We start from the raw sequence: 16,318 nt of genomic DNA, 5'->3' as shown, positions 1-16,318 counted from the left end.
TTGTAGATTACTGGACTTCTTACACTAACAGGAATAATGTTTTCTGATTGAGACAAGATTTTGAGCCTGGGGTTGTTCTGGTGCTATGTGAGAAGAAAAAGGTGGTGGCACCTAATTCAAAGCAGATTCTATTCAGTTTTATGGTCTGTAGGAAATTTCTTCCAGGTTTTTATAAAGTAAAGATACAGATGAAATGTTGATTTGTGTCAATATATTTTATTTAGTATGCAGTGCATAAAATGCAAAATTGATTATTTTTGGTTTGACTGTAAATATCAGCATTAAGAAACCAAGCTAGTCTGTGGTTCATCTTAGGTTGTGATAAATTAAAAGTTATAATACAGTGAACTTTGAGTGAGATGCTTTCTTTATGTAAATTGTCTTTGGGTCATCTGAAATACCAGTTCTAGCACTCAATACAGGTTGAAGTCTTAGTGATTACAACAGGTCTCATCAGAATTTTAATGGAGTAATTATGGTTTGAGTTCACGTCTATTCCTTACTTATAAAGTATTTGTAGGTTAGTTTCTGTTGGATTTAATGACAAAATACAAGTTTGTGGTTTCTTCTTTACCATGCCACCGTTAATATAATTAAATTGCATAAATCACATCTTGCACGTGATGATGGTGATGTTGTGAGCTTTTATGAACTTCAGAGGAAGTCAAGACTTGGAGCTTGTGAAATGTGTTTGTTCTGGTTCTCAGGGTTTGATTAAACTCAAATCTAGGACATGCCAGTTTGTGGTATTAGTAATCTTAAAGCATTATTTATATATTTTTAAGAAAATATTTCAGCATCTTGACAGAATTCTGAACATGCGTATCTGTGGCTAATTTTATAAAACAATTTCCAAATATATAGTTTAGAAATAATTACATGGCATTTTCGGATTAAATTCTCCTTAATACAAATTTATAAATTAGGGAGAGAGGAAAAAAAAGGATAGCAGCAATTTGACCCTTAATATTAAAATCTACACCAATAATTCCTTAATATAATTTGGATCTGAATTTAGCTGAACTTTTGTTTATGCTTAGACTTGGAAGCCTGTCCTTTCTTGGGGGGGCAAAGGGGAATATTTAATGTTTGTGCCTTGTTCTTCTGATGGAGGAGGAGCTTGTTACCCCAGCTCTGCAGTGGGTTTAGGAAATCCTGTCAGCCTTGACACTGAACCGTGCTGTAAATCAAGTCTCTCCGGATGGGAGAGAATTTGCTGAAAGTCCTTGCAAGGCGTTTCAAAGATAAACCAAGACTTTTCCTGGAGTTTCAATGCTGCCAGATAGTTGTTTATTAAGTCTTATCAGAGGAACAGAGCCACTAGCATGACCCAGGTACAGCACAGAGCACAGAAAAGCAGGAGTGGAGGCTCTCTATCAAGATTTACACAGCCTTTTAAAGATATTTTAACCAATAGTTACTAAAAACGTACATTATTTTCACTTTCCTACCAATTATTCAGTAACATGACTAGGAACTGCGGAATTCTCTATCCAGTCATTCCAAACTACTTCTACTGCAGAATATGGAGTAGTAGAAGAAAGAGAAGAAGGTTTAGAGGACAACAACAATCCTCCATTTTGATATTTTTCACTCTTATCTATTTACTGCAAAGAGAAGCCCAAAACCTCTAAATTTTTCACCCTGTGACAATCTTACATAGTAGTCTATCACCTAAGTCACATCACTGTATTTTCTAGTTCCTGTCTGATCGTTGGTAATTTTTTCCAAGGTTGGAGGCTAAAACAGTGTTGTTCAGGGGGGTAAGAGCCCTTAAAAACAAGCAGAGAAATATTCTCGGTACTCTGGGTTCCTGCAAGCCTCGTCCCAAGCTGCCCAGTCCAAGCCCCGGCCTGGTCCCGTGCAGATCGCGGTTGTGTTGTTGCACATGGTGATGGTGTGCGAACACGAGCCTCGTGCTGCTCTGGCTCAAGGCTGTGGGGACTCTGGCAGCAGTGGCACTGCTGGCCTGTCTTCCAGGGGCAGGCTGGGGACAAGGCTTGGCTCTGCCACCTCCTGCAGTAGCCAGCAGAGCTGAGCAGGCGCCCGGGGGCAGGAGATGCTCTGCCGTATTAAAGGGTGCTGCATATCCCACCCTGGCATATGTTCTCCATAACCCCCCGCAGGAGCTGTCTGCATCAGCCAGAGCGCCTCCAGGCTCCGCACTGCTGTGCTGCCATGGAGTCTCTCTCAGATAACCTCTGCTTCTCATCCGGACAATTATTGCTTAATATTGTGCTGTCTCTTCCATAGCCCTGATCTCCAAATTGTTGTTTTGTTAGTTTTGTTGTTATTTTTCTTTAATAGCTGTTAATTATCAGCTGCAAGAGTAGTCTTAACAGTTTAACATCAGACACTGGAAATTAAGTGGGCCTGCTCTGTTCCTGCTGGAATCAGCAGGGCACACTTTCCATTAATTTAATTTTCAAACAATTTCATGTTTTCTTTTTGCTCACAGCATTTGAGGAAGCTGGGATTATTTAGTGAGTTCTCAGTGGAGCACAGTTTTTGAAAACAGAGTTTTGGCTCTTAAAATCTCTGTTTATTTATGCCCCACTGTTTCAGGGCAAGTATGTGCTTTTCTGAAGTGTATATATGGTGCTAAATTTTTAAACTGCCATTAAAAAAAACTTTGAACCTCAGCTTAATACTGTCAAAACAACAAGTCTTAGCTACAGAGGATCCAAGTGTTCCTGTTAATATATGGTAAGTTTTAGAGTCTCTGTTCTTGGAAATATTTGAAACCTGGCTGGACCCAGCCCTGAGCTTTGGTTCTCCCTGCTTTGAGTGAGAGTGTTGGACCGATCAATCTCCACTGGTGTTTTTCAACCATTGTCATTCCCAGGCATTCAATGGTTTCCAAAAGCTGAAAGAATCATTCCAAGACCCTCACTTTTCATTGGTGGCTTATCTTTAATGATCCAGGCATAAGAATAATGACCAATCCAGAGAAGTAGATGTAGGATAGATGCTCATTGCAGAAAAACTGAGGGTAGAAAAACTGAGCATGAACTTCCTGGTGCAAACTGTGGCATCTGTTAGGGAAAACAACATAGTTATATTTGATAAGGATGAGTTGCCTTATCCTTTCCAAACATTTTACTTTGTTAGCACCATTGCTTAAAATCATGTAACTGACCTACAGCTTCTCAAATGTTTCTACGAGACTTTCCTGATATAAAGTAGGGTAGGGATGAAAAAGAGGGGTAGTATGGTTAAAAAAAATTGCATGTTCCAAGATGTTTTTCTGCAAAATATATGTTGTTGGGCTCACAAGTAATTAGATGTATAAATGTATTAATGCACCTTCACACTATTGTAAGGAATTTTATTGCTAAAATTGTAGTTGATTATCTAAGTTCTATATAGCATACCTGTGACTGGAGAATCATTTGAAAGTTGTGGTGTAAAAAGTAGGACATAAAATAAGCTGCATTTTTGTGATTTAGTAGGTGTAAGGCTCTCTTAAAAAAACTAGAAAGCCATCTTATCCCATGCTTACAGATTTGGATAACTAATAAAACAAAAAGGCTATGGTTGGGATTTTCTTTTCGAGTCTAAAAATAATTGGCTAGAAATGAAGCTGAGAAATTTCTATCCAGAAGATTTTTTTTTTTTTTTGAGTGTTTGTAGCTGAATGAAAAATGTATTTTAAATGAAGTGGTCTTTCAGCATATGTTTATGCCAGTTCTAGTGATATTACTCATGGAAAGGTCTCCTGTGTGGATCTGTCACAACCTAAGGGAACAAATGATTCCCTTTTAAGAGAAGGGGGAAAACAAATATAGCACTACCTAACTGAACTTTTATTTCACTAATTCCAGATACTTATTTTTGTCAGTTTTTTTCCCCCTTTTGGTTACAATCTTATGAAAGGAGTTTGTTGTCTGTAAAAACATGCAATTCATTAATCCATTTCGAGTTTGTGGGAATTTGGTCATTACTTTTATTTGTGGGGTTTTTTTCACAGAGGTTGATACATACTTCTGTTTGTAATACAAAATGAATGAGAGGGTGTCCACTGGTGTAAATGGTTAAAGGATAAAATACAATATACCTAATGTTTAGCTCACTTTCATTTGGAAATATGTTATTCAGATCTTTTACTGTAGATGCCCAGTGGCTGCACATGAGAGAAGTAAAATAGTAATATTTAAAACTATGACAATGAGGAGACCAGAAAAGTTATGGATGAACCCTAGAGGCCTAAAAAGAGAAAAATGGGTAATTTAGTAACAAGGCACTCAATCTACTTATGTTGCTCTACAGACATTTGAGTATATCTTTGTACCTTTAAATCTGTCTGAGAAAAGTAACTGAGCTATTAAAAGTGCTTGTTAAGGTAAAGTAAGCTTCAGCTGATATTTTTGTTTGGTTTTTTTTTTATGTGAAAAATGTTACCTTTTTCTGTAGAATGAGTAACCTAGTCTTTTTCTTAACTTTCTTGTTTGATTTTATTTTCCTGTCTGTTACCATAATCCTTTCTATACTGTAATGCTACAGTTCCTTCATAGGGGACTAATAGATTTTTCTGGAAACACTTAACTAGTACCTTGGTTTTACAGCCTTTTTTCCAATGAAGAAAAATATTTTCTTCGATTGACAGAATGGAACACTTCTTGATAAGTGTCAGCTTGGAATGGTAATAAACTAGATCACAGGAAAATATCAAAGCAACTGTATTGTCCTGTGTTAAAAAAACCTGACAGACTCAACAAAAAACCTCCCAGCAAATGAGTACTTTAAAAACGATAAGCGCACTGTCATGATTAAATTTGCTGAAGTGATTTTTAAAAGGTAGAAGCATATAATTTTGAATGGGTTTGCATGAAGCACTTTTACTTTATGTAACATTTGTCTTGAGTATGTTGAGCTGGAGGATAAACTCAGTAGGTGAATGTATCTTCTGTAAACCAAAACAGACGGCTTATTTTTTTAGGTGAATTCCAAATCAAAGTAAACTAAGAAGAAACGACATGGCTAGAAAGATGTGGTCACACTCTTTCTTAGTATTTAATACCTTAAAGAATTTTCCCTGCCAGCATTTATTCTGATTCCAGAATTCTTAATTTAGTTTGAGTTTTGCTATGTGGAAAACCTGGGTACTTCAGAGTTCAGTAAGCTGTGCCAAGAAGTGTCTGTAGGTTAAAAAGATTTAATATGAAGTCTTTGGATACAGCCTCACTGTTAAGAGGGATGGGGAGGGAGCAGAGAAGAGTAGCTGCAGAGGATCTGTGATTTCCTCAGTGTGTGCAGAATCTTTCTGCATTGCACTGCTCAACCCTAGTAGAAGGGGGGTATAGCTGACTCCAGCTTTCCCTCCTGGACCTGTGCTGAGGAGAGGGTTGGGCTGGTAAGGAGAGATTGAGTACTGTGATCAGTGGTACTGTAGGAAAGCACGGAGGGGAAACAGAATAAAGCCTGTCTCTGGCCAAAGCTACAGGTCAGAATTTTGCATGAATCAGGGCTGTGGAGGCAGCACTGGCCAGGCTGCCTCCCAATTGCCCAGAGTGAGCATTAAAGAAAATGACAGTTGCTGGAGGTGCCGTTCTCCAAGAGGCATTTTCCTCCATATGTTGTGGTCTTGTCCAGTTATGCTCCACTCTGGGGACGAAGTCTCCATGAGAGTTAATGTGACTCTAAGCTCCAGCCTTTGGTCTGGTTTAACTGCGTTTTAGGCACAGCAGTTGCTGCATCTGTGTTACTTGTTCTAACAGATAAAAATGATTCCCAAGAGCCATTATAGCACTGGAATGGCATGTTCTTGCAGCCTTTCTAGGTAGTTTCAAACTGACTGGTCACATGTGATGCTTCTTAATGCAATGTTATTTGATTAACTCTGAATGCTCTGTAAAGTTAACTGACAAATAAATTGGTTGAGAGATCTGTATTCACTCAAGAACCTGATGGACTCTCCTTAATGGATCATTTGTTTTCTTGAATGTCCTGTGTGAAGGGTGGTGTGGGTATGACAGTGCATGCAATAGGGAAATGTTTTGGTTTAAAAATTAAATTGGCTTTAGTCAGACATGAATTATCCCCCTATTTTTTAAATTGTCAATGACAATGCCAAATACAGGTGATACTAGCAAAGGTCTAGGTATTTCTTTATATGCAGGAATCTTTTTTTTTTAAAAAGTCTTGTTTGTTTCCACAACCTTGGTATTGGATAATGCTTCAACTTGAGTTACTATGCATGAACATGAACTACCAGGTTTCAGGGTAGTTCATGCCTTTGCCTCTGCTGTTTCTAAAAACAGCCAGGATAGATCTTACTTCTTGTAAGATCCTGCATGGCTGAAAATGGACTGGTTGAAACACCACCTTTCGCCATGTGCTGTCACTGCAGGGGTTTCTGCTTGGCTGAGCTGAGGAGAAGCTGCTGGAAGGACAGTGTTGGAGACAGCCTTCTGCTCTGGAACTTGCAGATTCCTTTGGTCTGCTGCATTTCATGGTGTTGAGTCAAGCTTGTCATCTTCACCAAGCACTTGAGAACTGTGAAGGACAGGGTCTAAAAAAGGCTGCTTATTGAGCCCTTCAGTGGGGAACAGTTTTTAAAGGCTTTTTGGGGAGCATCATAATCTTTTTGGACTGTGCCATGTTTTTAATGTACGTCTAGGTGATTTAATTTCAGGATTGTCTATAAAGGTATGAATTGTGAGTGTTTAACATCACCTAGTGTTTCTCTTCTTTCTGAAGCCTGACTGCCAAATTGGTTGTGTTTCTTTGTCTCCCTATGCTTCCCTCCTGGATAAAAACAAGTTAGGTAAAATCCTGTCAGTGTTTGGCTATATTTTTTCAGTGCTGTGTGTACAGTTTGCTCCCCTGAGTTCACTGAGATAATTTAATTGCGTAAAACTGCATGAGCAGTGGCATGATTGGTCTGGAAATAAAGTGTATTCATAAAAAGCATACCCATTTCCATGGCTATTATATTTTAGAAGTGGACTCCAGGGCTTTCATTTCCTATGTCAGTCTTAAAGCCTTTTTGACTCTTTCCTTTCTTCTAATGGTAATTGATTATAGATAGGTAACTTTTGAACATATTTGAATACAACCATTTTTCATTTATACGGCTTAGAATTACTTTAATGTTGTTGCATGGTAATCACATAAAATGTGCTTCTTTCGAGCTAAAGTTGTCCTCTTGCATTAAGGTTATGTTGATTCTGTAACATTATTCATATTGTCACAATTTCTCTCCTTGGCATTGCTGCAGCAAGGAGATGAGCAGTAGCTAAATTTTCTCTGAAGTTCCTATTGTACTACAGTGTTTAAAGTAATAATAAATTACTTGACTGCTTTTTAGTTGGATGGTTAACTTGGGAGTAGATTTTGGACCTGAAGCTCAGATTTTAAAGCTCTGTGCAAGAACAGAAAGGAGCTTCAACTCCAGCTGCTTTATGAGCAATGACAGCACTTGCTTTCTGAAACTGTCAATGAAAGTGGTGGGGGCAGTCACAGGTGACTGTCACCTTCAGTCTTGAGACATGCCACCCTAGGTCTTTATTTTTCACTGCAGACATGGGACGTGTATTTCTTCTGGGGATGAATCCACAGCACCAGTTTTGTTCTGATAACAGCATCTGGCACTAGATTGATTTAACAGGCTCTGAGGTTTGCTCTTTTCAGATATACGCTTGTACGGCAGCTTCTGTGCAGCCCTGACATGGCCACACGCTACTGTTGTTTTTTCTGCCTCCTAGCACCACGTGTGAAGCTAAAGCTCTTTGACACCTGCCATTTGGACCCTTTTCTTACTGAAAAATGTCATCGTTTTCAGACAAGATGAAGACAGATATCTGATCATTCTCCTCTTTACAGGGATGTGCTGAGGGCATGGTTCATACACAGCTGAATAAAGGCTTCCGGACTGGAGCTATACAGTTAGTTTTTTAGTTTAGTATGGTAACTAGCTCTTGCTTTGGGAGTTCATAGAGAGTTTTATCTAATACAAAAGAAATTAAAGCATGGTAACTTATTGTTATGTTTGCAATGATTCTCAAACCTCTTTCATTCTGTTGCAAGTAGCAATTGTCTTGCTGTTTTATTGGCAGGAAATGCCACATCAGTTTGCGGAGGAATGATGGTAGCTGAAGAATTGAAATCAGAGAATTTTGAGCTCTTTTAATTCTGTAATCAGGGACATTTTTTGAGGGATATGTTCTCTGCATTGATCCAAACCTGAAAGCAGAACTGGGCTGCATTTTCCAAAGTAATAACATTTCTAAAAGGAGAAGCTTTTAAGTACACTGCCCCAAGTGCTTCCCCTGTGTTCCTGAAAGCTGTTTTACGCTAGCAGATAGGCAATCAGGTTGCCCGACTCAGAGTATACTTGTCCTTAAGTTTGAAATATCCTTGTATTATGTTTGATTACGAGCAACGAGGTCTTAGAATGAAAAATCAACACACAAACTTCTTATAGGCTTCAAAGCAGTAAAAGACAAAAAGGCTGGGCTTTTTAGCCCCAATATTTCCAATCTTCAGAGGAGTGGGTAATACTTGAAGACAGCTACTTCAATAACTAATTTTTTTAACATACTAATCTTTTAGTCTTTCTCATACATTTCTTTTGAGATTTGGATGCTGGTCTTTTTAATTGAACTGTCTTTCATTTCTTACATTCCTTTAAATTTCTTGTAAACAGACATTCTTGCATTTTATCTGCTCTTGAAAAATTATAATTTAGTATTTCAAACCGTTAAATTTTGCAGGTTGTTCATAATCTGAAAGAGTGTACTTTGATTCTGTAGGGAAGTTTAGTTTTGCATAAGCATACTGGAAAAAGTGGAAAACAGAGTGTCATTGTAAGACTAAGTGTTATTTTAAGATAAGTCATTTTTAATGATCTGAAGCAACAAGACCAACACTTGTTAGAGCATCTTGCTAAAGATGTATTGAAACAGGACTAATTCTTCTCTCTTGAGAAGAATTCTAAAGATCTATACTGTCTACCAGGAAAGCCATCAGCTTAACTGGTGCTAAATATCATTTGAAGCTGAACAGGGGAGAAATAATCCCTAATGAAAGGATGATTACCTTGAACTTCTGTCATTTCAGCAGTTGCTTAATAAGGTGCTTATTTATTGTCCCTGCTGTGGGGTCAGCAAGCTGTTTCAAAAGTAGGGTTTGTAACTGAAAGAAATGATGATATTCTGTGTTATAATCTGCTACAAAACAGAGTCCCTGGTATGAAATAATGTAGTAATTTTTACTTTACAAAGTAGATTGGGTTGGTCAAGAGCAAATTCCTTTCTTTGCATGGCATAATTTCTAGTAAACTTCGTAAAATACAAAACAAACCCATTCACACATGGCTAGAAACACTGACTTTTTTGTTCTGACTTCAAAATGCTAGTTGTAAGCAGAATTTCACCAATATTTTCTATGGAAACTTACAGAATGCAGCTGAGCAACCATGTGGGGTCGGTATCACTCCTCTTCATTTGGTGTGCTCTCTGAAGACTCTTTGTGGGGTTAACTTCTTGTGTGCATGGGAGGTCTGAAGCAGGAGCTACTTTAAGGCTTATGGTGTCCCTCCTGCATCTAACTGAATAGCTGCAACTGTGAGTCACTATGAGCTTTTTTGTAATACTTTTGCTAAAGATGACTATAACAGCTTTTGTCTAATTTGACTGATTTTGAAAGATGGACTGTCATACAAGCAAAACTTTTATGGTGTGTAGTGACTAAAAGTTTTGAGTGAAGCAGTGGAAATTTGATGAAAATTCCTGTCTAACGATGTATTTCGGTATTAAATATATTTTACAATGAAAATATCTCCCAGGTTCTACATATTGTTAACACATTTAAAGCTAATTCTTTATATTGATTAAAAATCACAGATGAATTGTATGCTTTTTTGCCTTGATTCTGTTGAATAGTGATTGCTTTCTAGCATGATCCTTTTTCATGATCCTAACATCTTCCTTTGCTATGCCACTACTTTATTGGCGGTGGGGAAACACCAGATTGAGTCTTATCTATCAGAATGAGCAGGCTTTTGAAAATCTCTTTGGTCTTTTTATTCTTTGAATAAGTTATTCAGTATATACCAGAACCTTTTAATCTTACACTTCCATGACTTATGTTCCTCATATGAAAAAAAGCAATGGCATAGCAGTGTCAGAGCCAGGCTCTGTCAGTGCTGGTGTCCTGTTGTTCCTGTGGTGAAGCACGTGTGGCTGCACAAATCACAGCCATGCTGTGCTGCAGGCTCCAGCTGGCCACAGTCCCCACCACAGCAGAAGGAGCTGTGCACAGCACAGAGGTGCTGGAGTATTCATGTGCCCAAACATGAGTTGCTACGAGGGGCAGGTAACTCTGCCTTTGCTAAGGGTGAGGAGTTGAAGGGGCCGTCGTGCAAGTTCCTTCTGCCGTGGGCAATGTCCTGCTTGACATGAGAAGAGAGAGCAACACAAGTCACAATGCAAAAGAGCAGCTTATTGCTGTTTCCTGTGAAGAGCTTTTTCAACCTCTCCTCGGTGATTTTCATTAGTCATCAAAAATGGGCGTGTAGGGAGGCATATAACAACAGATGCAGGCATCCTGTTTCTACAGTGTGACTCTCAACCCTTTTGGGTGTTAGGCTCTTCTGGATCTAGTTGTGACTTCTGTGTTTTCAGTAAGGCCCGATGGATTTCTCATTCATGAAGTAGCCCAATCTTCTTTTGAGCATGTGCTTAATTAAGTCTTCCCTGCCCCTTCGTAGTTTGTTTTTAATCATAACATCTGTCAACATAATTAAAGCTTGATACATTCCAATTGAGTGTGTAAACACAGCGTTCTTTTCTAGAGAATATTTTGTCATTTTATTTTGTTTTGTTTTTCTGTCCTGGGTGATTCATAAGCACATTATTTTAGTAAATAACACTGAATAAACATTTGACTCTTTTTTTACTCTCGTACTTTGTGGGAGCCTCTAGCTTTTGTAGCCACAAGTTTATGAACAATATATTTATCAATTAATATGTAAAAAGTTAGGTATGGGGAATTAGCCACAATTATTAAATTATGATTGTGAAGGGAGTTCTTCTGGCAGACCATCATTTTATGGCCAAATATGAGAGTCTTGGCCCATTTTGAGGTTGACATACCCTTTGCTTTTAGAGTGACCATGATTTTCTTCCAAGTAATAAACACCAGACTCTTCTTTGTACTGGTATTGTTAAAAACGTCATTTTAAAGGATTGAAGTTGTAAATCAGGGATTTGGAGGCTGTAGGAAACGCAAGTTATGTGAAGTTGGATAAAGTTGCTTTTTGTTTCTTTGTAATGTTATTAATCCAGTGTTGCATTTGATTGTGGCAAAATTACCTCAGTGTAATGTAGGAGTCTGAAATGTTGGTAAAAGTTCGTGAAAATGTCAGGAAGGTGCATTCATCTTCAAACCCACAAAGGTCTAGCCTGATAAGATTTTTTTTCACATAGCTTTGAAAAGGTTTACAGTGAAAACTTACTACCTGAGAAACTTGGAAGCTTTAAAAATTGTATTTTAGTTAAACCACTGTTGTTAACTAGCTGGTCACATGTCATCTTTGTACATTTTTGTAGGTATGTAATAGGTTTGAATTTTAAAAAGAGGAAATTTTAAGTTATCTTAGATTTTATTTTTTTTACCTTTTACAAGAAAGGCTCTTTTTTCCTGTAAAAATTAGGAGATTGAAAATCTGAATGTTTTCAAAAGAAATCATCTTTTCAGACCAAGTAGGTAATGCTTATTTAAGCTGAGTAAGAAAACTTGCTTTAGTAAATGTTAAAAGGCTCCTTAAAGTATTTAGAGTATAGCTGCCATGGTCTCTAGCATAAAGCTGAGGGCCCACCAGGTGGTGCTGGTGGAATATATTTAATGTTGCTTTAGCTGCTTAAAATGTGTCTTAACAACTGTGAATGAGATGGGTGCAGTGTAGGAAAACTTAGTTCATATGCAGCAAGCCAGTTTGTACAATTAAAAAGAATACACTTGTAATATTGTGTAGTGGCTTTGTGATTTGGACACTTTAATTTTTAAAAGTTAGATACAGATGCTGAGGAAGAAGCCCTTATCTGTAGGATAGCTGATATGGGAAGCACAGTATGGAGGTGTAGTCCCAGATCCTTTACCTGCCTTTTTGTTAATCCGAAGAGAAGTTTATGACACTTGTTTATTCATGTACTAGAAGCATATCATATCATAACCACGTGCTTATTTACCTATTACGCATTGACTTAAAAAAGCAAAATAATTTTTCAATAAAGCTGTTTTAGCTGTTTAGATTTGGTCAGAGTCTTCCCTCCTAAGGAATGCTCAGTAATAAGGGTCTCGTTAGGGACAGGGGGAACCAGTTCTTTTGGTTTCATCTATTATGTGACTTAAGAAGGCAAAATAGAAACAAATTCTGAAGATACACAAGATTTTAATACAATTTCGGTAACTCTGATGAAGCTTTCCTTTTGGCTTTCTTGAGAACTGTATCCATTATAGAAATGGGAAGGGGAGATGAAGAACAGTATCCATTATAGAAAATGGGAAGGGGAGATGAAGAACAGTGTGGACTGCCAATAGTTTGGAGTAAATTTCTATTGCCTACTCATTTGACCATGTTTGGTTTTGTCTTACCATGCCCTGACATAAAATATATATACATTATTTAAAAGGCATGATGTAGACCATTTAGCAACATTAAATTAGCTTAAATTGTCTATAAAGCCATTCTCCTTTTCAAGAGAATTATGAGAATTTGGAAAACATACAGAATGTCAGTGAACCAAAGTGATTGTCTCCTGTCTAGTCAAAAAGTAAAATCCAGAACAACTACAGACAATCCCTAAAGCTATTTTGCTTGTAATCTTAGTATTTTGACCAAGCTAAATGTTTTAGCATTCTGTGTGCCATTGTCACATCAGTAACCACTCACTGTAGCAGTATCAAACCATGTGATAGCCACTAATAGTTCTCTAAAAGTTTGGTTGAATGAACCAGAGGATGGTGGCTTTGGAGCGTGTGGCCTTACGCGTTTAATCTGGGTAAAAGGTTTATTTAACGTATGGGTTTTGCTGTCTTGGGCAGAGCAGTGTGGGGTTCTACGTGAGTGGAAATTCTTCCTCCCCTTTTACACGTCTGCTATACCAAATACTTCATAGAAAACTGCATGCATGTACTAAACCATCTCAGAGTGGATCTCAAGCATCCAGCGTATGCTGCTTCTGAAAGTGCTTTTTATATCTTGTTCTCCTTCTTGAGATAATTTTTCACTTGGCTTCCCCCCTTCTCCTCACCCTAGTGTATAAATGCTTTTGCTCTTGAGGAAAGGAAATATGCTTTTTTCAAACCTTTGTCTCCTATCCTGAGTTTTAATTTTATCTACTCATTTTAGCAAGGATTTCTTGTGCCTACCTTAAAATTTGGCCCAAGTCACATATTACCATAGAATGACAGTGTTAGTGTGATCCGTACGCTTCTGCAAATTATCAGTGTAGTATTAATGAGAAACATTAAAATGTTGTGTTAAATTTCCTATCAAGGTCACATCAGTTTTTTCACTGCAGAAAATACTGGGAGAGGATCAAGCAATAAGCTGTGTGCAGTAGTACTGTTTATAGTACAGCACTGTAAAAATGTGTTCAAAACACTGATTTTTTTTTTTTTTTCTTAATCTGAAGTTATATTACACTGTATTATCAGTGTATTACGTTTAAAAATTGCATGAGGGCTAACTTCTGGGATCTGTTACAATACGAAGACTGAAGTGTGATTAGTGAAAGGCTGTTAGAAGTGTGTGCTCGTGTGTGGTTTTTTGGAAGCGGTATCCAGAAAGGGAGCACTTGCTAGATGCTCCCTTTATAAAGTGTGAACTGGTTAAGAAATACATTCTGCTGCATTGTTCTTTAAATTACTCAGAGAAATCAGTTTTATGAGTCTTCTGTCAACATCTTTATGTTCAGCAGTTAGGTTTTTGTGATACGATCTTATTTCTGAGCGCTGTGATGGGAATGTTTTATGAATGTCATTTATCGTGAAGGAGTGCTCATAATACTGAATCTTTTTAAAAGACCATGTAAATAGTTTCATTTTCACTTGCCCAGTTCACCTGGTCAAGGATTTTTTTACTCTGTTAAATTGGTTGTTTGAACGTGTCTGGAGTTACACTAATTCTGAAGAGAGCAGGATTTTATTCTCTGTATTTATTGAAAGATTCAGTCTGTCTGTACTATTGAAATGTTCTTTAGAGTTTTGCGTAACTATAAAATTGGACTTGTGTGTAGAGCACTCCACCAAATTCCAGTTTTAATTGGGGAAGAGGGGAATCTGTAAAGAAATTCTTTACCTTATGTATTTGCATTTTACACTGTTTACTGGACCACTGAATGGGAATATATTTTACCTCTGAGCTGTTCTCCAGCTTTTTCTAAAGGGAGGAGTTTCTAAGTATCAGTTTCTTTATTTAAAAGTTTGACCTAGTAAATGTTCTTAAAAGGAAAATTTATAGTCCAATTTTAAAACAGTATAAAGCAAAGTTATGGTTTTTTGCTGAAAGGTCTGTTTCTTAAGGACTGTGGTTTCTCTCCTTATGGCAAAGATTAGGTTATTCTGAAAGTGGAATAGTTAAAGTAAAAATAGTTCTGAAACTGATAGTATTAACCTCCAGTGCAGTAGCTGTATGATGCCATAATTATCAACCTGAAATTCCAGTTCTGTTGAAGTTATTTGAAGAAATATACTGTTGATTCAGTGGTGTCAGAATTTCACAGCTGAAAATAAACTTACGCTGTGAATACTTGATTGCAGTTTTCTCTTGAGTGGAGCTAGAGCACTTGAGGGGTTTTTAATTATGTGTTTGATTTGAATTGCTGAGTTTATCATCATTACTGAATGAGTTTGAGGTGTATGGTAGATACATGAACTGTAGTTTAAGTTCCTGAAGACAGGCAGTCTGTTTTTCTTTGAGGATGGCAGTGAGAGCTGGGAGAAGACGGTATTGAATGCTGCTGAGAAGGGAGCTGCAGCTCTGTGGCTCAGTATGTGTCAAGTTGGGGCTTTTTGAGTGTTTTAGGGCAGCTGGCTTTTCACAATGTGTGTGCACGCTCATGGCTTGGATTCATGTAATAGTTGAATGTTACACTTTAGAACGTAGGTGTTTTTAATGAAATCGTCTGGTACGTTTTGTTTTGTTTATGGAAGCTGGTTTGCCTATTTACTTCTGGTAACACTTGTTTCTTGTATTCATTTTCTCTCCTCTTGTAAGCATTGAGACAGGGACTGATATCATGTGCAGTGTGTATTTATAATAAGGCCAGAATTGATAAAGAATGAATGTTGCAGGTCAGGGAGGGGTGTTTTGGCTTAAATGGAGATATTTTTCTTTGTACTGTCTTACTTTTGTAAGTATTTGGTTTATTCAAAACATGAGGCTTTAAATAAAATCTGAATATTCACTTAAGTCACTTCCAAAGTCTTTCACTTGTGTTGTTCAGTTGTGTGCTGTTTTACAATTTGCCATTTTATTTTTCAGCATTGTCAGTGAAGCAGGAGCATCAATCTACAGTGTCAGTCCAGAAGCATGCAAGGAAATGCCAGACCTAGACCCTAACCTAAGAAGTGCAGGTATGAAGAATATTTAATTTTATCACATTTCAACATGGAACTCAAGTCTCAGTTCTCAGACTGTTTTGTTTGTATTATTAAATAAAATAATAGTCAAAAGTAGACAAAAGGTTTGGATATTTTGTTTCTAAACTTTAATTCTTTTGTCATTTCACCTTTGAAGTCCTAGGCATGCAAATGAGTGAGATCATCTTCTACTAACTCCTGTAATGTAAAGATCCTTGTGGATGTAGCCCTTCAACAGGCTGGTACAGGAGAATTTATGGCGATAAATATAACCAATGAATTGCATAAACTTCCACAGTTGTACCATGTCCATGCCCACAGGGGCTTGACCTTCCCTCTTCTCCTCTGTGTGCATAAATATCTCTAGTAATAAACCATTCAAGGGCTAGAAAAACAATGTAAAACTAGAACAGATCATTTAAAGGTGTGTATTTGTTGTGTTCACTGGGGTCTTCATGTAGCTGAATAGAGTTTTCAAGAAATACCATTTAGGTTTTGTTTTTAAAAAGTTATCTACTTCAGCATAAATGTCACTGAGGTATAACACAGCAATTAGAAATGTGCAAGTGTTGCCACTATTATAATTTTCAGTGTTTGGGTTTGATAATTTTCAGAGTAGTCTTTAAAGATCAAATTCCTACCAGCTCTGTCCATGTCCAAGTTCTACTCGTGGATTTGTTTTATTCGGAGACAACTGTAAGGGAGCTTTGAGGTTATTTTTGTATTACTT

At 37.4% G+C, this 16,318-nt stretch overlaps 1 protein-coding gene across 2 annotated transcripts in view; it reads left to right on the top strand.

Annotated features, from left to right (window-relative positions):
* The window catches only part of SRBD1 (S1 RNA binding domain 1), a 126,635-nt gene that overhangs the window by 48,182 nt on the left and 62,135 nt on the right, over positions 1-16,318 (top strand). For both annotated transcript variants that reach the window (XM_039569787.1, XM_039569786.1), the window contains one exon: positions 15,491-15,582. In XM_039569787.1, the coding sequence (XP_039425721.1) occupies positions 15,491-15,582 (92 nt within the window). The remainder of the gene's footprint in view (positions 1-15,490; positions 15,583-16,318) is intronic.

This window comes from Corvus cornix, chromosome 3 (genome assembly GCF_000738735.6).
Source record: "Corvus cornix cornix isolate S_Up_H32 chromosome 3, ASM73873v5, whole genome shotgun sequence".
Classification (NCBI taxonomy): domain Eukaryota; kingdom Metazoa; phylum Chordata; class Aves; order Passeriformes; family Corvidae; genus Corvus; species Corvus cornix.
This window is presented reverse-complemented; position numbering and strand designations above follow the sequence as displayed.